Genomic DNA, 21,762 nt, shown 5'->3' on the forward strand with positions numbered 1-21,762 from the left:
TCCCAGCAAGGTCAGTCTCCAACCTGTGTACGCTGTGATGCACCCCTTGGGTCGTTTCTGAACCTTCCCATGGCATGCAGCCAGTTGGTTTTAAGAGTTGTTAATGCAGTGAAATTCAGGGCATTTGGGAGCTGCTGCATCCTCACAGATGGGACATACATCTTGTAAACTATAAATTTTTAAAAATTATTTAGCCATCTCCATTGCTGTGTGGGCCATGTGGCAGCAAGCATGGGATAATTCCACAGCTTTCATTAGAGCACACATCAAACATTTAAAGTCCACGGGTGGTGTTTTCAGGAACTATTATAATAATTAGGAAAGGAGAACGGGTTTAATAAGAGTTGTAAACAGTGATCGGCAGCCAGACCCTGTCCCTCCCTGCAGACCCATCTGCACAGCACATCTGGGCACATGGAGCATCCCACATGTTCCATCCCACCTGCCCTGAGTCTGAAGGAGGGTGTGGGGGGTCTGAGGTCACTCTGGGACACAGCAATGACAAACTTGAGGAGAAAAATCTGCAAAATACACAGAAAAGCCCAGCCATACCCTTCCAGTAGACACTTGAGCCTGGTCTCTTGGCAGCTGTCACTGCATGCTCGGGGCTCACAGGCACCGAGCCCTGTGGGCCCCGGGCTGTGCTGGGCGGGCACAAAGGGATGTTGGGGCCAGAGCTGGCAGCCAGTGGGGTGTGGTGTGACCTCACCCAGGGACCTGGACACGGGGTGCCTGAGCCAGGCTCTTGCAGTCAGGCACTGCTGCCCCTCGGGAGTCTAGCAGGTAGAGGTGCCCAGCTGTTTGGTTTTCAGCTTTTGAATGTTTTGAAATGTTTTGCATTTCAGCTTTCTAGATGAGACATGAGAGGTAAAACATTAGCTCTTACTTGAACGTCATAATGGGCACCGTAACCTACTTAATTGTGCTGAGCAGTGCAGTCCCTAGGAGAAGCTCCTTGCAGTGGGGTACACTGTGTTGTGGAGGGAAACTCAGGCAGCTGAAATCCAGTCAGGCTGTGTTGATCATGAGCATCTTCTAAGTGATGAGGAGTCCTAGATTGCACCCAGTGGAGAAATGTTCTGGAAAGAAGGTTCTCATAACTGAAGTTTGATACTCCATGCACTGCAGCCATAGTCAGGATTGCTGCCTGTACATATGGGACAGTTTTGGCTGCATGTGCTCAACCACTCTGGTCCCCATTCCCTGGTGCTCTCCGCAGACCTTTGAAATTCCCTGGTGACAAGCAGTGGCTTTGTTCAAGGTGATGGAGGTCCTTGTGTAAGGTACTGTGGAGGGGAAGGATGAAGAAGCATTTGAATAATTAGCTGCTTGCTGTGCAGCTGCATTGTGTGTCCTGCCAGGTGTTAAATGGGTAGTGCTCAACTCATCGGATCTGTTGTGTCGTTCCATGTTCCCTGCGAGTTCAGGCTCTTGAGAAAGCAGCCAAGGTGCTGGCCTGGGAGCTACAGGCTGCCTTTGAGCACCTCTGGGCTGGATAACCCCCAACCAGGAAAAGCCCTGGTTCAGGTGGTGCTTCCAGCTGAGCTGTCCTTTCCCTCCCTAGGCCAGGGACACAGGAACATGGCTGTGGTGACCTGCCAGTCACCGGCCACGTTCTGGACAGGCCACCAGCCCGGTCTCAGCAGGGAGCTGCTGGAGCCAGCACTGGCTGTCCCCGTGCTCTGCCACATCCCGAGGCACACTGCCAGGCAGGGGTCACCAGGGGATGGGGGCAGCACCCCCTCTTTGCCTTTGAGCTGAGGGCACCTTACTGGGCGTGGCAGCCAGGCTCTGGGTCCGAGGAAGCCGTATGGTCTCACCTGCCCCGCAGAAGGGTGAGACACCCCATGGGGGCAGACACCCATGGCTGGGGTGCCATCCTTGTGTGGCCCCACAGCCAGCTCTGCAGCCTGGCATGGGGCAGCTCTTGTCCACTGACCTAAATTGAGGCTGAGCAAAGAGAGCAAGCAGCTGCCCCACTGCTGCTGCTCTGTTTTCAGCACGGCTCGAGCCTCCCTAATCCCCTCGGATTTTGTATCTACCAAAACAGCTTGGGCCCATCAGTAAATTGCAGTGGCATATGGTCCAGGTTTATGAGTAATCTGGCACACGCTGAAGGCAAGGAGGACGTCATCCTTCAGCAAATACAGAAAATATTGGAGGGGGGGCTATGACTGTATTTAATATCATTGATGAGAAAGCTGTGAGGAATGTTTACCTTTGAAGCCACTCCTGTTTCAGCTTCAGCTGCTGGGAGAAGCTGGAAGATTTGTAACAGAAAAAAAATAGAACACGGGGATCTTGTTGGTCCCGCAAAGGTTTTGTCACTTTTGTCACTTGATCCCATGGGGGTGTGTGGGGTTGGAGGGGAAAGCAGGCAGCTGGTGCCACTAAGCCCCCCTGTATAGAACCAGTGCCACATCAGCCACTTGGTCCTCGTCCTCATCACCTCCGTGCAGGTGGAGTTCCTCTAGCTGGGGCATGGGCCTGAGGCACAGCTTCATTCCTGAAGAGAGGAGGGAAGTGCAGTTTTAGCAGCTCTGGGAGGAGGAGCCTGATCATGGACACCTTGGTGGGCCTGGCCTCCTAATGGCAGTGGATGTCCTAGCAGGGTTTCCAGATGTTCTCTGAGGACACAGGAATCACCTTCCAGTGTCAATGTACTCAGCACTGGCTCCATCAGGCCAATTCACTTGGGGAATGTCCAGGTCCTGGTTGAGGAACCCTCTGTGCAGTCCTGTCCTGGCAGGGAGATGAAGCTGTAAATGGTTTGAGTTGCACCAGCCAGTGTGATGGCCCTTCTGTAAGAGCTGGGGACATCTCTGGGAGCAGGAGGACACGGGGATTGAAAGGGGACTGTGTTGGGTCCTGCAGCAGCATTGTGAGAGCTTTTCCTTGGTCCCTGATTGCTTTCTGTGGCTCAAACCACTGATGCTGCTTTTCCTTCAGCTGGGATGAGAGCTAACAGTCTCCTCCCTGCTCAGCTGCTGTGGGCTGGAGCACCATTCCACAGAGGGCTTGAACTTCCTTTCACTCTTCCCAAAATCCATGTTTCGTCAGTATGTTTGGAAGCCCAGCTACAGGAACCTCACTCTCTCACAGCCTCCCCACACTGTGTAATACTTTGGCAACACTAAATGTTTTCTTTGGTTGCACAGACATGGCTGTGGCTGTGACATTCAAGGGGGAGTCATCTCCAAGAAGGGGTGCACGTGTCCTGTCCTGTGACCTGGTCAGTGGCATGGAGAAGGAGAACACAGTTGGCTCTGAGAGCCCCTCCTCTCTCACTGCCAACTGCCACTTGGGAACACCCCAAACTTCAAGGAAGGTTTTGCCTCTGTAATCCAAGAAAAGGCCTCAAACAGCTCACAAATAACTTAAACTTTGGGCTTTTCAAATTTTGAACAGAGCCTTTGGGACTGTGTTTGTTCAAATCTTACGTATCTTGGTGGCTCAGATTTTCAGTCCTTTGCTGCAAGCTTTGAAGCAACACAATGTGCAGTTTAAAAGGAGCTTTGCTTTTTAAATGGGAACTGATTTTTTAGGGCTGGGTATTGTGTTTTTTCTGTCTTTGTTTTGCATTCTGGAAACTAAAGAAAATTGCTCGTGTTAAAGGGTGGGATGCAGACCGTGTGATCTCAGCAGTGGGATGGAGCAGGGTGTGTTGTCCCAGTGGGTGTGGTGTCTTCTGTGGGACCGTGCTGAGACATTCTGCCACTGCTGGGGCAAGTTGTTGGGGCCAGGAGCTGAAGTTTCCTGCAGCCCCTGGAAATCCAAGGGCGTCTGCTCACAGTTGTTATTTTAAGTGTGTGTTGCCAGTTGTGCTCGTGCTGCATTGCTTTGTGCTCGGAGGGATCAGGGACAAGTCCCCCTCGCCCCTCCAGGTCCAGGCCCTGGAACAGCAGAGGCCCTCATTGCCCCTGCCCTGCTCGGTGCCAGGGCCAAGGGCATCTCGGGGTCCTGTGTCGGTCCGTGCCCGGGAATGCCGAGCTGCATGCCTGGAAAACAGTGTCCCTCATGTTGCCAGTGTCATGAGGGAGGGCACGGCTCCCAAGAGGGGCTTGCTGGGGTTTTTCAAAGCCGTTGGGGGAAGGGCTGAGCCCCGGGGGTACAGCAGAGCTGTGGTCCGCAGTTGTCCCTGCAGTTCTCCTCTGCTTTCATGTGGGTGGGACACCACCAGGTGATCTTTCCAGCTGTGGTGACAGGACATCTCAGGTGTTGCCTTTTGAAGATGTGGCAGTGAGTGGTGCTGACTCAGAGTCCGCATCTGTAGCCGTGCACGGGCAGTGTCCTGGTGTCTGGCTGCTGCTGCAGGACACACGCTAGGCCCTGAGAGCCGAAGGAGTTAAACTGCTTCCAAATAGGCCTCTTCATGCTAATAAAGTACCTTGGAGCTGGTCCAGCAGGCAGACACCTGGGTATTATCCAAGCATCTGACACCCCTAGAGAACTAGAGCCTTGATGAGCTTTGTACACTCTCAGAAATCTTGGAGAAGAAAGGAGGCTTTCCATAGAAAATGGATTTTCAGGGCCAGCTGAAGGACATGACGTTCAAGATCATTGCTTTAAAATAATTTCAGCTGCAGTTAATGTGAAGCAAAAAAGAAAAGAAAACCCAAGACAGTGAAAGGATAATTAATTCTGAGTTGGAGCTGCAATTTGGAAGGGCTGTATTGTGAAGTGACCCTTTTCCAAATGATACCTGCACTGGCTCTTCTGGGAGAGCCCTTTGCAGTGAAATGTTGTCTTGTGTTCCTTTACTTTTACACTGTACATTTATACTCCCCTGGTGTTAGAGTGACCTTGAGTCCAGCCTTTCAGAGGAGGGTCAGTGCAGTAAGGGGGTTCTGCAGGGAGCCCTGGCCCAGGCTGGGTTGAGCAGAGCCCTCTGGGGCCAGCCCCCATTTCTGTGCCATGGCAGGATGGCACCTGGCTGTCCCCTGGGCTTATGGCACCCTGCCATCCATCCTGCTTTGTTCCTCTCTTCTCCCCAGACCACCACTGCGTGCACCCTCATCTGCAGAACCCCTTTTAGGACCATGGAGTATCCCTTTGGAGAGGCACAGTGTCTCTACTCCCAGGGCCTCACCCCACAGGGTGAGAAGGGAACTTGGGTCAGTGGATGGCTCTCTCTCTCTGGCTGCAGCCTCCTCTCTCTGGTGCATCTCCTCTATTCCTAGCACGTGTTGCACTGAATTTCTCCAGAAGCTTAGAGATGCTTTTTATGAGGAGCTGCTCCAGGGACTGAATATGTACAGAATATGATGTTTATAACTGGGCTATTCTGATGTAATTTGAAAAATATCTATTTCTGGCCTACTTGCTCTTCCTTGGCTTACAGAGAAACCAAATAAAAAGCGTTGAGGCCGGAGCTCTAATGAGATTCGCATTTTGGACATCAGATCAGTACAGTAATGCATTTCACACTGTTGTTTCCTAATTTGCCTAATCAAATAAAAGGAGATGAAGCATCACAGAGCCCAACCTCCCCGTTCCAACAAGGCAGCGCTGAACCCATCACTTGGCGCTTAAATTAATTTTCCCCACACAGGTTGGCCAAAGCACATAATTCAATCAGCATCTTGCAGCTCTGTCAGTAGACACCATCTATCCCAGGGGCTGGCAATCCCAGGCAGCTGTCCCGAGGAAGCGCAGAGTGCATGGGTAGCCTGGAGAGGTTTTTGGGAAAGAGGGGAATGCGTCTCAGGCCATGTGGCCCATGCTGCCGCGGCAGGGTATCGAGCAGTCAGGTTCCGTGCTGTGTAAATCCCAGGTAAACCCTCGCTCCAATGCCACAGTTGGAGCAGGTGGGTCTCCCTGTGCCTTCAGGAGATTGTCCCAGGAAGTGAGGGATGTTGTTGGAGCTTGGGCAGGTGCTCGGGACCAAAGTGGGGCTTGAGTTAATGGTAAAACCAGTGGTGTGGTCAGGGAGGGATTTCTCTGGGACTTGGTCGTACCTTGTTACTTCCCAAAATAGGCAGGACTCATGCTGCAGGTACATCCATGTCCCTGAAAGCGGCTTAGAAGCAGCATGCTGTTTGGAACAAGGGTTCTAAATGTCCTGCTGAGCCGTGCTGTAGGGACTTGGGAGCTTTTTGGGTACTGCCAAATTCACCACCCAGAACAAAGCGGTTCCACCTACAGAACCTGAATGCTGAGACCCCCACAAATGCTGCAGGATTGGTGCCATTGCAGATGCTTTTCTCCTGCAATGTGTTGGAGAATTTAGCAGAATTTGAGACTGTGCTTTTAAAGGAGAACCAATCAATGAGTTGGGTTTGGGGTTTTGGTATAATCCACTGGGATATATGTCAGGAATGGCATTTTGGTGCTGGTGACATCAGACCCCAAAATTGTACTAAACCCCCCCAAAGTATAAAACCTATCAAAGTTTGAGTACTGTTTCTCAGGAGATTTGTCCTGGGCTTGGCTGTGCTGTAGAGTACATCCAGCTTTGCAGGTGGGGTTTTTGCCTCAGAAGTTTGTTCCCAAAGCCAGTGAGGATGGCTGTGGTTTGTTTATTGGTACATCCCAGAGCTCCCCAGAAGGCAGCAGCAGCCACAGGCCCCAGCTGAGCAGTCCTGTGCATTCCCGTTTGGGAAAATAAGTTAATTTACAAAATCAGACAAAGCAAGCAAATTTAAAAAAAAAAAAAAAGTGTGAATTAAATAATACAATTTTGGTGCAAACATGGAAGTTAAGTTTTGCTTTTCCATGGGCTGTGGAGCCATCCTTGTAACGCACGAAGAACCACTTTGAGTTCACTGCCAAAACGCAGAAAAGTTATCAAGTAAAGGCAGTTTCGTGCATCCAGAATCTCTCATTATATTAAAAAAAATATTGCAGCACAAAATTTACAAGCGCATCACAGGACCCACTTGCACTGCTAAACAGATGGCACCTACACAGGACCCACAAATATATAACAATTTTAATTGAGCCAATGCAAAACAGATCTGTGAAATAAAATAGGACATGCCAGGTCTAATAAGGCCCTCCCTAGAAATTGTGATGTTAATTTTGTAAGGGCACAAGAGGTTCTCAGAAGCTGCTCCTCAGCAAATGAAGCGCTGCCTCGGCTTGCTCGCTGCAGTTTCTGCTCAGCACTCTGCCCCTGCTCTGTGGCTTTTCCTGGGAGCGTTGTGCCGACCCCTTTGGCCACGTTTGCCCGGTGCCCTGCTCTGGAGCAGCTGCACAGCCAGAGCCCTGGCTCTTGGTGAGGACAGCAGCCAAGCCCCTCGCTTTGGCAGTCAGGAAGGGCACGTTGCTCTGGCCATGTCTGAGTTCAGTGTCTGCAGCAGGTGGGCTGTTAGCTGTGCCCATCCTGCTCCCAGGGCCACGCTGCCATGCCCATTTTGGACACCCAGCAGTGCACAGAGGGGAGGTCAGAGATGGGTCCTGCCTCCAGCACTGCAGAGCTAAGCTCCCAAATTCCCCCTCGGTGGCTCCTCTGGCGAAGGAGAGGTTCCCTAAGCTGAACTCCAAAGGGAGGTGGTGCCTTTTCTGCTTGCCAGTGAATTAAGGAAAACGCCTGTCCTGCAGCAGAGCAGGGTTCCTGTAGTCACGAGGCAGCGCTCAATGACACAGGATCGAATGGGGTTTTTTCCCACATAGACAGCACCAAGTTTCTTTCACCTTTCCACACAGTCTGAATTGTGACCCATAAAAAGAGCAGCTTCTTCCACAGCTGGAAAGGGAGGTCTGGTCTGAAATGACATAAGACAGAATTCCCAAATTCTTCCTACCTAGAAAAACCTAAAACCTCCCCTACTTAGGATGTTCACCTTTGTTTTTTCTATGGAGTGTGTCAGTATGATTTGAACCATGAGGACGTGTTAAGGTGACAGCAATGACTGGGGCAGTCTGATGTCACCACAGGTTTTGCAGAGGCCAGACGCCTGTGTCCTGGGAGTTTGTGAGAATCCCAGGAAAGAGATGCAAACCCACGGCCTGCATGAGGTGCCATTGCTGAGAGGGGTCAAAGATAAGGTCATCTTTGCCACTGAACCCCAGCACCTCCAGGAGTGGGAATGCACCCTGGTGTGGGAGCGTTCCAGTGTGATGAGGCTGAGTCAGGTGTGTAGAACAAACCGCCAGTGTGCAGAATGTAGACTTGTGGCGTCACATTAGGGATGATCAGAAGAAGAGGGATATAGCACAGGAATTTCCTGCAGGAAAATCCCCAGCAGGAATTAGTACCAGCCAGCCAGGGCTGTCCTGCAGTGCCTGGGGCTCAGGATGAGCCTCCATCGCAGCACTCAGAACTCCCTTCCATTTCACCTTAGATCAGCCTGACCCTGCTCCCCAGGGTTACAGCAGGTTCATACCTGACAAATGCAGTGATTCTTAAATCAAAAAACTGAAAGGGAACATGGCAAAATTAAATTTTAGTTTATATTAACTCCAGCCAGTTCATTTCTGCTATAACCAGAATGTATAAAGCAAACATAGCCTTGCTCTATCGGTGATCTTCTTGTTCCCGTGAATTCTCGCTTGCCTCACTGGTGAGAGGAGCCCCTCAGGGTTCTTGCTGGCATTGCTGGGCTCTTTGTACCCGGCTCTCGGGCATTCTGAGCACTCCTGCCAAGGAAGTCGCATTTGTGTCATCTGAATCAGTGGATTTTATATCACCCTACGCCTCTTGCCCCCCAAATTGTTTGTGACGGACGTTCCCCAGCGTATAATAAGGAAATGCTCAGGTATTATGTGCACCAAAATGCCAAGTGTAACATGCTGTGATATTGTGCCAGTTAGAAGGGAAAATCTATGTAGAGACCCAAAATGCAGTTTTGCTTGAGACCAGCCTTTCTATAAAGAACTGCTCATTTCATGGTTTTCAGTGGACAGGGGCAGAGAGAACAAAAAATGATCAGTGGATTTCTACTTCTGTGTCTCAGTTGGTTACAAGTATTCTTTGAGAGGCAGCAGATAAACGTGAGGGAAAAACCCTTTTCATTTGCTTGTTGTCCTGTTGCACAGTGCAGCTCAGAGCACGAGCCAGCGCTCCAGTGATACCTTGGAATGTGTGGTGTGTGCATGGAAAATGGATGGAAAGTAAGAGGGAGCCAACTGTGTTTTAACCTAGGATCTGCTGAGCTCTGTGCTTCCAGCTGTGCCGCCTCAGCACCTTAAGGAGCAGTGCAGGACCTCACCTGCGTCCTGGCACACCTGCCAGTGTAGGCTCTTGGTCTTGCATTGGGCTGGAGGCTGCACGGAGATTTAGTCAGGGGCTTCAGCTCAGCCAAGGGCTTGCTGCTTGGGCTCTGGGTCAGAGGTCCCCAGCCCAGGGCCGGTGCCGCCCAGGCTGTGGAACTTAGGGGTTCTGGTTGTGTGGCTGATGCTGCACAAGGTGTGAGCTGCATCCTTGTGGCGTTTAAAGGGCTCTCCCTGGCCGTGGGCAGCCGGGACCCCTGAGTGCGGCTGCGGCAGCGTTCCCAGCCACGCTGTGGAACGTGGGCTGCCTCTGGAAGTCAGTACCATGGGTCACCACGGCGCTGGAAAACGGAGGTCTGAGCTGTGGGAATGATGGGGAGCCTACGGGGGAGGAGAAGACAGAAATAATGACTGAAACTTAGATAATAATTTTATTTATAGTCTAATGTGCAGACATGGCTGTTGCTGATGAGGCTACCAGTGACATAAATAAACTCAAGCAGAAGATGTAAGCGAGTGGATAAATGTAAAGGCATCTTTGGGCAGTGCCACGGATTTGGACATGGACCAAGAGAATTACTTCTGTCCCTTGCGATTCCAGTGGAGAGCACAAAGGAGATAATTAGCCCAGGATGCTCCACATTGCTCTTTCCATCTTGCGCACATTCATGCCCACCAAATGTGAAATGTTCGCCTTTTCCCCTCCAACGTGATGGTTGTTGAACTTATTTTTAGTGTCATTTGATAAGCCTCCCTGCTCGCAGAGAGACATCCCACTGACCCAGCCACTGGTCATTGTCTATACCAGTTCCCATCAAAGCGGGCGCGCTTTGTCAGGTTTCGACTCGAATATCCATTCTGCCTCTGAAGTACAGTATCGAAAGTGACTGGATCATTTGAGCCTTTTTCTTCAGCTGCTCCCTCCTTCCTCCCCCACAGTGTTTCCGCTCACGCTAACATAATTTGGCATCGTCGACGTGACACGACACTGGTTTTTCTAAAAAATTATAATACATACATTGTCGATGTTTGGTGATGGCCGGCGCTCCCATAAATTTAATTTCCAAATTGATGGAAAGAGGTCTTTCCCAGTGCGGAATCGTACCCAACGCTCGGCGCCCCCTCCGCCGCTGAGGAACGCACATACAGTAATAGGTCATTCAATGTCAAAAGGCATAAAAAAGATGAGCAAAATCTTCACAGGCTGCTGCTTGCTGTTGCCTTTAATTATATTAATTAAACTTTGAAATTCTCATGCAAAGAGAGTTGCTGGCTTGTGACGCTGAAGAGCCCTTGGAGATTTGCGGGAGGAAAAAACCCTGAGATACCAGCTTAGTGGCTACTGCTTTTTTTAATCTGAAAAAGAAATACACAAGCCTACGACTGCTAGGTATGTTTATAGATGATGATGTTTTATGCGCTACTGAACTGTGAATGCAGGAAAGGGGAAAATACCACCAGCCACAGTGTCAAGGTCTTGAAGCATCAGTCCCTCCAACTCGGCTCGAGATCTCTGCTTACAGGCTGTCTTCCCGCGGAATAACGCTCTAGTAATTCCTTCCTGTCCCGGGTGCATAATGAAAGAAAGGTGTCTTCAAAAACTAAAGGGCAAAGTCTTGCTCGCTACCGATACCTCGAGGCATCCTGTCTACATTTTGTCATGCGTGTGCACTTTTCAGTGTTAGAGTGACAAGATTTCCAGTCAGAAGGTTCCCGTAAGGCACGACGGAGGGAGCTGGCGAGGGTTGGGGATCTGACATGGCTCTGAGGCACTCGGCTTTGCGCCTGCTTAGCCTGGTGGGAATTGTTATCCTGTGCCCGTGGCGAGTAGTCCCTGTGTAAGTACCACGTGCCTCCGCCGCAGCTGAGGAACGCTGCGTCGCCGCTGAAAGCACATTGCGTCCTGAGAATCTGTAGTCCTTAAAAAAAAGCAAATCACAAAAATATAAAAGCATTCTCATCTTTGGTATCTGTGCTGTCCCTTCGGTGTTGCACAGAGCCAGGCACACACGGCGGTGCTGCTCTCTGGGGCGTGGGCAGAGCACCTGTGCGCAGTCGGACTGCGGGCTCCCGGAGCAGGGATGCGGGAACCTACGGAGCTCGGGCTGGAAGATGGTCCAAGGGATGCGAGGAAGGGCTCGGTTCTCTCGGCTGGGTAGGACAGTGGCAATGTGGCTGTCTCTCCTCCCGGTATCCGCTTCTTCTCCTCTACTGAGAGGGAACTCGGGTGAAGTTGATACAGCGGCCCTGGGGGAAGAGAGAAGCTGTTACTGGTGGAGTAGCACACAGACAGAGGTTGCTGGATGCTAGGAGGAGGCTGTAATTGAAATTCAGATGTTTGGGGAAATAACAAACCCATGAAAAACCTTTTAAGAATTAATGGAAATTACCCAGAGTGAGGCACCGCATTTGCCTTACAAATGCGGGCTCTAGGCAAGCGCGAGGACACGGGCGACGCATTCCGACACTCCCAGGCCTTCTGTGAGCATAATTCACAAATTCTGGCAAGCTGCAGTGAGCAAGCCCAAACCCATCTGACCGTGGGAAGGGAAGCGCACGGGGAAGGCAGATCCTGCCCCCAAATCTCCCCCGAGCCAGGTCCTCATGCGGTGAGCGTGGATAGATGTGACTGTTAGTTAGCAGAGCTGCTGCTGATCTGAAACTGCACTTTATTAGAGATAACCCTAGCTCTGCATCAACGCACTCTCTGCTTAGGGTCTGTAAATTGCTGTGCACAGAAGGAAAAGGGGTTTCTTGTGATGCCATATCTATAAAGGGGTCCAGGTGAATCCTGACAGCTTTCAGTGTAGCAGAAGGAAACAAATCCAACAGCCAAATCCTAAACCTTTTTTATTCACTAGGAGCTTATTTAAATGCCTAAACTCCCACAGGGTCATGGGGTGTTGGAGTAGCATGTGCTGCCTCAAAGCAGCTCTCTGGCACAGCAGCGATTCCTTCCCTTTGGTCACAGGCATCTGTCAAGGATGGTGCCACGTGAACAGTGCTGGCTTTGGAGCAGGCAGCACTGCTTGTGCTCTGAATCCTTATTTCTGCTGTAAGAGATGCACTGCTGGAGGGAAAGTACTGCTTTCTGCTCAAACCTGGGAGATGATGGAATTGCCAAATGAAATCTGGGATGGGTTTTTCATATTCCTGTCATTCATTTAGTTTCATCTCCAGTCTTTCTGGGTATCAAGGAGGGTGATGGCACAGAGTTCTCTGGCATGTCTCAAGCGGGTCCTGGCTGGCACGAGAGGGGCAGTGTTCTCATCAAGGGGTTTCCTAATGTTTCAGTTCTGGTTCTGCCAGCTGTTTAAGAAATATACAACCGCTGAAAAGGTGGTGACAGGAACTGTAGGAACTTCTGGCTGCCACCATTGGAATTATAAATGTAGAAGAGATGCAGAGAGATAAGAGCTTTTCCAGCCTAAAGGGTTCCATGATTTAAGATCACCCAGCCCAGCCATTCCTTCATCACTGTGAGGCCACCACCATGTCCCCAGGTGCCATATCCACATGGCTTTTCTGCCAGGATGAGCGGTTCTAGGCAGAGCAGGGAGAAAGGAGAACCTTAAACAAGTACTGCCCTTTCTGGTTCCCCACTCACCTCCCTCATCTCTGGCCCCAAATTCTTTGTTCCATGACTCGTGGAGAAGGGAGGAAAGAAAGAAATTGTGTGGTTTAGACGGACTCTTGACCGTGTCACTGTCAGGGAAAACACCCAGAGCTGGGAAATCTCAGTGCCCTAAGAAACAGCAGCTCTCCAAACGCTGTCAGCATCAGACGGCAGCATTTAATAACAAATACACTGTCAAGTGTACTTGGGAAGTTCAACCATTTGTATTCTAGATGGGCAAACTGAGGCAGGCAGGATATAAAAGGCTGTTGTTCACTTGTTAGGTGTTTAGCACTTCAGATCAATATGAGCTGCAGGTTTTCATTACTAGAAACTCAGCACTGTCTCCCACAAACTGGAGAAAAAACTGCAGACTCACACAAGTCCTTCCTCGAAAGGCATCCAAAACCTCCCATGCAGCGCTATCTGTGTCATCACTGAGATCAGCTTTTAGAAACAGAATATTAAATTCTTTTTCTGATTAATCTGACCTTTACAGAGAGAGCTATTTACTTAAGTAGAAGCACTGTTTACTAAGCCTTAGTCTCACCAGTCTGGCTTTGCCCTTCCCAATTGAAACGTGCGTGTTCCACGTAACCAATTCCACCAATGCATTCCCACCCTGGTGGCACTGCCAGGATATCCCAGTGTGGGGAGTTACTGTTACACTTAGGTCCCTGTGCTCAATTAAACCATCAGTCCAACCAATTTGAGTTCTGACGTACCATGCCTTGTAAATCACTGGCTCATAAACCTTAACAATACCAACATGTAGTCACTATGAAATTGCACTAAATTAGTGGTTTAGCAGTAGCGTAATTAAAAAATGAGTTATGCATGCATTCGGTGATCTTCGTAGGGAATATGAGATCTGTCTCCACACACCAGATCTAATAGGGAAAACCACCCCTCATGCTCACAGATGTACCAGAGGTACTGAGGGGAAGAACGTGGCAGGTCCTGAACAGCAGCAAAAAAGAGGAAAGAGATCTATGGCAAGGGGGTTTACCTGAGAAGGAATTCTTTTATATTGCCTCAAAGCCATTTCTTTAGTTGTTGAATTTCTTACTGCATCTAAGTTACAGGGCAAGGTGGAAATTCTCACAGGGCATGGGATTTCAGGGAGTGGGTGCTCATACCAAACCCCAGGTTAGAGCCTCACCTGGCAAAGCCCACAACAAGGTACTAAGAGAGGCCTGCAGGAGCAGTTCCCCCCTTGTGTCCCTCTCCAAGTCCATAAGGCTTTGTGGGTAGTGCTGGGAGGAGAGATCACTTTGGGAAAGTGTCCACCCTGGGCCTGGAGCTTGGCCACTGACGGTGGTGAGCCAAGTGTGACAAGCACTTTGGGGTGGGTGTGTGTGAGCAGACACACGCTGCTGTCCCACCATCCCAGCGGAATTCTGGGCTCTGGCAGAGGCAAGAGAAAATTGCAAGGGCTCCTGGAGCCCTTCCAGTGTTCATCAGGAATTCAGAAAGGGCAGGTGAAGCTGCCTGAATCTGGGATGGGATGGGATGGAAGGGAAGGGAATTCTGAGGGAGTAAAGCTGGGAGGGATTCACACTGGGCACAGAGGCAGCACCTGCCTCACAGTCCTGTTTCCCTGCTGAACTGATCCTGGCACTTCCCCTGGGCAGTGGGAACAGAACCAGCGCGCCTGTGCAGGGCCAAGCCCTGCTGTCCAACAGGGCCCTCAGTGACCTCCCTGTTCCAGAGGTGGCAGAAGCAGCATTACCTGTTTGGGCCCTAGCAAGAATTTGGTTTTTCACTTTTAAGAAGTTTTGCCAGCAGCTTCAGTGGAAAGGCATATTAATTTGTGTATTTTCCTCAGATTTGTGTCACGTAACCCCCTTAGCGTGTGTGCCTGAACCTCGTGATCTTTCCCAGCAATCTCACAGTCCTGGAGGTCAACTTGCAAAGGTCACAGGGTCTGGGGTCCAGGAACTGGTTTCATATGGGAAGCCAAAAAAAGGCTGCTGTGAGGAGAAGATGCCAACACGATTACAGGTACCTCACAGCTGCCTCCCACCCCTTGGACCTGCTTTAGCTGCAGGAAAAGAAGGGAAGGAAGACAGGACTAAATTGTTTTAAAAAACAGTTCCTGTCTTTCGCACCTGATAAATGCTGGATCTTGGAGCACAGGCCAACAAACCAAACCTGCCGAGGAGGAGTTCCGAAGAGGTACTTTAGAGCTGCTAGGTTGGAAGAGTTCATTTTTCAGTGCCTGTGATTTATTGTGTGTTTGGAGCACACACCAAGGAGGATAGGACATGTAGTGGTGTAGTGTAGTGTAGTGTGAAGTGCTGCTGTTGGCACCTGGGGTGGCTCATACCCACCTCATACTCGCTGCACGGATGGAACTGCACACAGCTGCTGCTGCTGCCCTGGGAGCCAAGGATATCTTTAGTGTGCTGGCAGCTTTGAGGAGATGCCATTAGAGCAGCTTTTTACCCATGAGCAGCACTTCCCCTGGGAACTGGGCCTGTGGACAAGTCAGCACAGTTGCTCCATCTTGGGGGTGCGTGTCACCAGGGGTGGATCCCCCTGGGACCCGGGCACAGGGGCTCTGCAGCTCCCTGTGTTCTGAGGCACCCAGCAAGAGCCACCTGCACTCCCTCTGTGTCCCAGTGCCCTGCACCCTTTTGTGGACAAGGCGGAATGGAGATGGCATGGGGCTGTGGGCAGGAGCGGGCGTCAGGCCGGCACGAGCACAGGCCGTCCTGCCCTGATGTGTTTGGGTAGCGAGAAAAGGGAGGGATTTCTTTCCTTTGCCAAGTTTGCTGTGGCTGCTGTATTCAGCAGTTCTCCAAATAAACTCCTGCCTTGACCGAGAGTGGTTGTGACAAGCTGCCTCTCCTGCGAGCCGGCCTTCCAGGGCCGGGAGGAGGGAGCGCCGAGCTGCTGAGCCGGCCGGTGGGCCTTGGGGGAGGATAAAACTGGCTGCGTTTGTAGCATCTGCTTCAAAAGGAGGTTGTGGCAAATATTTTATTCAGCAGAGCTGGAGGTCTCCTGTCTCTAGAGGGCAGGAGTTTGTTGTTTTCCTCATGCAAGGCAAGCATTGCTTATGCAAAAGGAAAGGATGTGGAAATGGCCTGGAGAGTCCCTGTTTTTCCAGCACGGATCCTTTGGAGCGAGGACTCTAGCTCACTCTCCCTGACCCTTGGCACCGAGCCTCCCTCACTCCCAGTGCTGCTGCCTCCCTGGAAGTACTGGCCTGGCCTGGCAAGGTCTGTCCCTCTCCTGAAGGACATGTTCTCAGTTCCATTGCGGCCTCCTGCCAACGGAGGGCTCTTCTCCTTCAGCTCTCCTCAGTCCTTGGAAGCAGAGCGAGGCCGTGGCACTGCCACAGGGAAGGTGCTCTGTGTCCTGGCGCCGGCCCAGCGCACACCTTGCCCAGCGCGGCCACTCAGCCGCTAGCACACGTGCTGCCAAAACCAGGACACATCTCCTGCCGCCTCCACAGCGACGTGCAGCGCTGTCCCTGGGACAGCTCCCTCTCCTCCCATGGGACGCTGGGGGGCTGGATTGTGGTTTGTGCTTCCAGGTGAAGCTCTGAGAGCCACACATGCAGCACTGCAGCATGTGGGGAAGAACAGGGGAGAGGTGTTCCCAAATCATCTGGGATGAATCCCTGCTGTGAATGGGGATCCTGTTTATGTTATGGGGGAGGGTGTCTCTAGACAGACTGACACCAGGTCTCTAGTGCCAGTTTCCTCATGTCAGCATCCTAAACAACCCTGTGTTCAGTACCTGTTTTTTAGGAAGAAAGATAATCTGCTACTACAGAGGCATCACACTTTAAGTCTCATAGAATCAAGAATCACCCTGGTGAAACCATAAATTAGCAAATCCTAGTGCTTTGGGGTCTTTGGGGTCTTTTTTATCTATGAGGACAGAGAATATCAGAAATATGGAGTTACTAGGGATGGCATCTCTAAAGCACAAGTTAAACAACCCCATTTTCCTTCCTTCCTCCCCTTTGTGCAACCATTGTGAGAATAAATCAGTTTATCCTCATCTGAAATCAGGCATAGTGGCAGATAAACCAGAGCTATCAGAAGATCTGTTCTCCTCAAACTCCTCCTCTATCATGACCACAACTCAGACCCCTCCTAAAATTCCTTTCCTTTAGGAATACATTCCAGTGTCCTTTTCCTGATGAACTCTGTAACCTGGGCCTTTCTGAAGAGACACTCTCCCCTTCGGATGGCTCTGAGATTTAAGACCCAGGTGCTCTAGGCCTAGGCAGAGTCGTGTGCTGAGCCCATAAGGCAGCAACAGCACAGCATTGTGATCCTGGCCCATGGATTATACAGCATCGGTCTGGCATGTGGCAATGGCTCGTAAGGAGAGAAGGTAGCCCTGTTCTGTGATATTTAGGACACTATGGAAATAATTTTAAGCTAGTTATCATACAATTGATGCAACCAAAAAATTCACTTCAGAAATTCAGTGGGAAGATGTCAATCTGTTTGAAGCAGTAGGCAGGCTTTATGTGGGGGCTCTTAGGAGGAAGACTGTCAAGGCTGTGGCAGGAGGGTGCAGCTCCCTGGGGTTGTGCACTCAAAGGGAGAGCCCAGCAGGGGCCTCGTTGTGCACACACACTGCACGTGGCAGCCCTCTAGATGCCACTGTGACCCAGCTGTCCCAGCCCTACAGCTGGTGACAGTTCAGTGCTGCTGACACCAAGCACTGGGCCAGGAAGGACACGGGTGCCAGGCTGTCCCCACCCCTCAGCCGCTGAGGCTTCCCTGGAGCCACAAGAGTAAGCTCTTCTTCCTGCAGACAAACCCCCCAGCACATTGTTAGGCTTTAGCTGGAATGCCAAAGGGATTAGTAACTCACACTTATCAGATATTTGGGCATCCCACTCCCCAGCAGCATTCTCTGATTTCATATTGCCAAGGCATTTGCTACAACTCCCCTGCAGGTGCCAGTGTCAGTAAGTTACCAGCTCTGTTAATTTCTAGGCTCTGCTTCTGCTCCTGTGTGCCTTGTTGTAATAGTTCCTTTAAAGGCAGCTGTGCAAGGCTCATGGCACTGGCCTTGCTCATGGTCCGTCAGGGGCTCCTTCCTGCCCCTCGAGCTGGCCCATCACACACAGTGCTGGGAGCCCCCAGGACCTCTCTGCCTGCCTTGGCAATGGGGCCTGGGAGTGCAGGCTGGATTCCTGGAGATATTTTTTTCTCACTAGAAGTCACTGCTACAGATGTGTTTATGGAGGAGATGCCTCTGTTCTCCAGCAGTCAGGAGAGATGTCCTGTGGACACACAGTCAAGCTCCTTTACAGCCTTCCCTGTGCATATTTCCTAAATGTCCATTATCAGCAACTGCTGGAAAAAGGGATTTGGTGGGGTGTTCTTGTGCTCTGAGTGCTGAGGAGGGACAGGGTCTTTATGGGATTTACTCCATTGCTGCCAGACCCTGTCCAGATCCCCTGACTCCCAACCCCTCTGTGCCGTGTTTCTCTCAGATACTCTCCCAAAAACCATGGGAATCAGAGCAGATTGTTGAGTTTGTTCTGGTTCTCAGTTCCCACCTTAGCCTTTTTCCCTTTTTTCCTTCGCTCAGTTTAATTTGTGTAATGAGTGAGGGCTTTGGAGGGGCTTTGTTACACATAAACCCAGAGATGGTGGCATTAAGTGCATTTGCTAAATTAATAAAGAAATCTGCTCGTTTGCTGTAGGGTTCTGTTGTTGACTTGGGAACAGTGAGCTCTCGCAAATCTCAGCTTTCACCTTGCCAATCCCCGTATCCCTCTAAGTGCACTGCAGTTCCTTGGAACCTGTTGGGGGTTGGTGCTGGCATCCCTTCACTAGATCACATTTATGCATTAGTGCCATCTGTGCCTGCTGCACCTTCTGTGAGCCAGCCCGGCCAAGTGACTGGCAGTTATCTGGGACTGCACACAGAAGGAGAGGGAAGAGAAAGGGGCTGCAAGGAGGAGAGTCAGTAAGGATGGCACCTGGAACTTCCTGTGTGCTGGTGGGTGTGGGAAGCACAGACCTGCGCTGGGGCCCCTGCCTGCCCCTGCTCAGTGCTCTCTCTCTAAATAAGACAGAGTACCTGTCTCGTGGCATTCAAACCAGTTCTCCCCATCCTGGTGTTCTGGAGCAGGGACCAAGTGCCAGGACGTTAGAAGAGAAGCTGCTGCAGTCTGGGGACAGTTTGGGGACAATGCTGGGCTTTGCACTGTGCCGTGTTTCCCACAGGGCAGGGCTGGGCCTGAGCAGTGCCTGGTTCTGTGAACACCTGGGGGGGTGGGCAGGAGGAAATGCAGGGGTGCTGTGCTGGTTTATCCATTTGCCTTCTCTTCAGGGTCTCTGCTGCTAAAAAAGCCTCGTGTGTGAAATGGCCTCTCAGGAGTGAGTTCTCCCCGTCAGTGATGGGCCAGGAGAGCGTTGGCTGCTGTTGCTGTGCGGGGAGCTGAGCTGCTCCCAGCACCCAGCTCCACGTGTGTGCAGCCTGGGCACTTACAGATCATGTACAGATCATGACCTGCCAGCTGAAAGTTTGGGTTCATCTGTCCTACACAGGCAGGTACAAAGTACAAGAGCAGAGAGAAATACAGATGGAAGAGTTCCTACACTGAACTGTGTGCTAAGAATTTAGAAGTGAGTTTTCTGGCTTAGAAATTAATTAAATCATTGCAGTGTCAGTCTCTCCAGAAAAATAAGGTCAGGTAATGCTTTACCCAGCCCACCTTACATCATGGAAGGAGCACATGAGCTCCTGGCAGGGATGCTGAGCAGCCTCCCGAGCTGAGAACCCTTCCTGATGAGGCTGGGGAGTTAGACCTCCCTCTCAAAGCAGGACTCACCTGTGTGTGTGCCTGGACACTGCCCAGAGCGAGGGAACTCTCCTTCTCATAACTAAGTTTGTAAGTATTTACATATAATAAGTACCTCTTTCTGGTTTTTTTCTGAATGACCACTTTCACACTGTAGAGTCTTTTCCACTTAAAATATGATACTTGGAATTCAAGATTTGCTTTTTCATTCTTTCCATATGTTCTGTGTTAAACATATGCTATACTTTATATTTAAAAACTAGCAGCAGACTGGAAAAAAATTGCCCACACCGCACCACAAAAATATGTTTGCTTCATTATCCAAAGCTTCTGGGTTTCTGTAGTTTTTTACCAGGCAGGGGGAAGCACCCTCGAGGGCAGTCTCAGAATGGGAGATAACTCGGAGGAGCTGTGGAGAGAGGGAACATCTGGTTCTCACTAAAGCATGGATAAGGCTGGCCAAAGCTTAGAGCTGTACACAGCCTGGCTGAGGTGGTGATGGAGTTGTCAGCCTTGGAATTAAGGAAGGAGGCTCCTCCACATAATTCAGGAATTGGCCTTGAGTACTTGGGTAGCACTTGAAGGAGCCTCTCCTGAAAAGCTGCCCTGATGCAGAAGGGAACGGAGCAGCATGTGCCGGGTGTGTAAGTCCTGCCCAGTGCCCTCCCGTCCCATCTCAGCTGACACAGATTGGCTCCTGGGTGTGGAAGGGCACATGGCTTGGGGGGACACACACCTGGGCATAGCACAGGGCCAGGCCGGGCATCCATCCAGCAGTGCTCAGACACCGAGGAACACACTCCCCACTGTTCCATATCTGCCTGGCCTGGAAGGCTGGCTGGGGCTGGGGGATGGTACTGCCAGGGACAGTGTGGTGTGCTATGGGGCTGCTCCCAGCCTGGGCCGTGAGGAAGGGCACAGTCAGATCTCCCCAAAGAAGCTGTGCACCCTGCAGAGGGTCCTGACCCAGCTGGCAAGTGTGTGGGAACAGCACAACTCCCCCAGTGTCGCTGGGAGCCTTGCTCTGAGCTGCCTCCTGCCTGAGGAGACACTTGGGAATGCCACCGGGAGGAGGACACTAGAGTTCTAAGGGACTTGGCAAAAATTTGAGTTATGGCACCTAGAGGGGTTCAAGCTGCCTGGGGGATCAGATTGGTTTGACTGGGCAGAGGAAAGGAACAGCCCCCACAGAAATTGCTGTGTGGGAGCTGGGAAATGGCTGGCAGTGGTTAACTGGAGGTAAGGTGTAGGAATGCTGTGATAAATGATGGATTTGGGAAAGGTGGCAGGGTTTGCCACTGCTGTTACAGAAGCGAATGATGCACGGTAGCCATGGCAACAGCGCGTTTGTCGTACACAGAACCGAGCCCCGGGCTGCCCTGCTGCCCCCGCCTTTGGGGCTTCTCCAGGACTCCAGTACTCGCAGCCTGGGAGGCAGGGGGCAATGCCCCGGCATCCTCCCGACACCTAGGGCTATTTCAAACTTTATGAAATCACTGGGAATTTAGACCTTGTCTCTGGAATTACCTGGTAAATGACCACAGCAGCATTCAGAACTAAAAAGCAATGAGGTGTGCACAATTACCGGGCTGCAGCCACACATGGACTGAAGCCTGAATTTAATTGCAACACGGGTAGATCAGTGCCTTTTCTACATCTTTTCACTGATGAGCATGTCAGCTCTTTGGAGTTGAAAGCACAACAGAAGCAAAGCCTGCACTGGCAAATTAGAAACTTCTAAATAAAAAATCTCTGGCAAAAATGACACATAGGTTCAATTATTGTAATTAGTTGCATATTTCAAATTATATTTTCAAACAGGTGTAGTTAAATGAGTAAAAATAGCTTTGTGAACTGTCCTCAAATGGCTTACATGCATTTAACTGCAGTTAGTGGAGGGCTGATTGAAGCTAAATGATTTCTAAAATTTTTAAATGACCCACGCATGTTGTAAGGGGCCTTGTACCAGCTGTAATAAAATTTAATCCAGCTGCTCTGTCCTTTGCCCATGCGAGGCCTTACTGAGATAAATGGCCCTTTGGAGCCAACTTTGCTTGTGTGAAACCCCCTGGTTCTGATTATACCTGATTTGCGTGAACCAGAGGAGGTTTCAGAGTCTGTGAACTACATCTGCCAAACAAGTACACAAATTGAAACCCCTTTTTTCCAGGACTGATCCTGGGGCTCAGCTCACACAGGAAGGTGC

The 21,762-nt window shown here is 50.8% G+C and overlaps 1 protein-coding gene and 1 long non-coding RNA gene across 8 annotated transcripts in view; one reads left to right on the forward strand and one right to left on the reverse strand.

The window, feature by feature from the left end:
* LOC111929455 (uncharacterized) overlaps nucleotides 1-21,762 on the forward strand; it is a 176,316-nt gene that overhangs the window by 133,369 nt on the left and 21,185 nt on the right. The gene's annotated exons all lie outside the window — the stretch shown is intronic.
* Nucleotides 9,566-21,762, reverse strand: part of ANTXR2 (ANTXR cell adhesion molecule 2) — a 73,386-nt gene continuing 61,189 nt past the window's right edge. For 2 of the 4 annotated variants that reach the window (XR_015287359.1, XR_015287360.1), the window contains exons 17-18: nucleotides 11,199-11,400; nucleotides 9,566-11,072 (exon numbers count right to left, since the gene is read on the reverse strand). Coding sequence is in view for 2 of the 4 variants with exons in the window: in XM_086890930.1 (XP_086747056.1) it covers nucleotides 11,362-11,400 (39 nt within the window). In the remaining 2 variants the exon portion in view is untranslated. Of the gene's footprint in view, nucleotides 11,401-21,762 lie in introns of all 4 variants that reach the window. The other 2 variants (XM_086890930.1, XM_023927045.2) reach the window with 1 other exon arrangement.

This window comes from Cyanistes caeruleus, chromosome 5 (assembly GCF_971803275.1).
Source record: "Cyanistes caeruleus chromosome 5, bCyaCae1.hap1.1, whole genome shotgun sequence".
Taxonomy (NCBI): Eukaryota; Metazoa; Chordata; class Aves; order Passeriformes; family Paridae; genus Cyanistes; species Cyanistes caeruleus.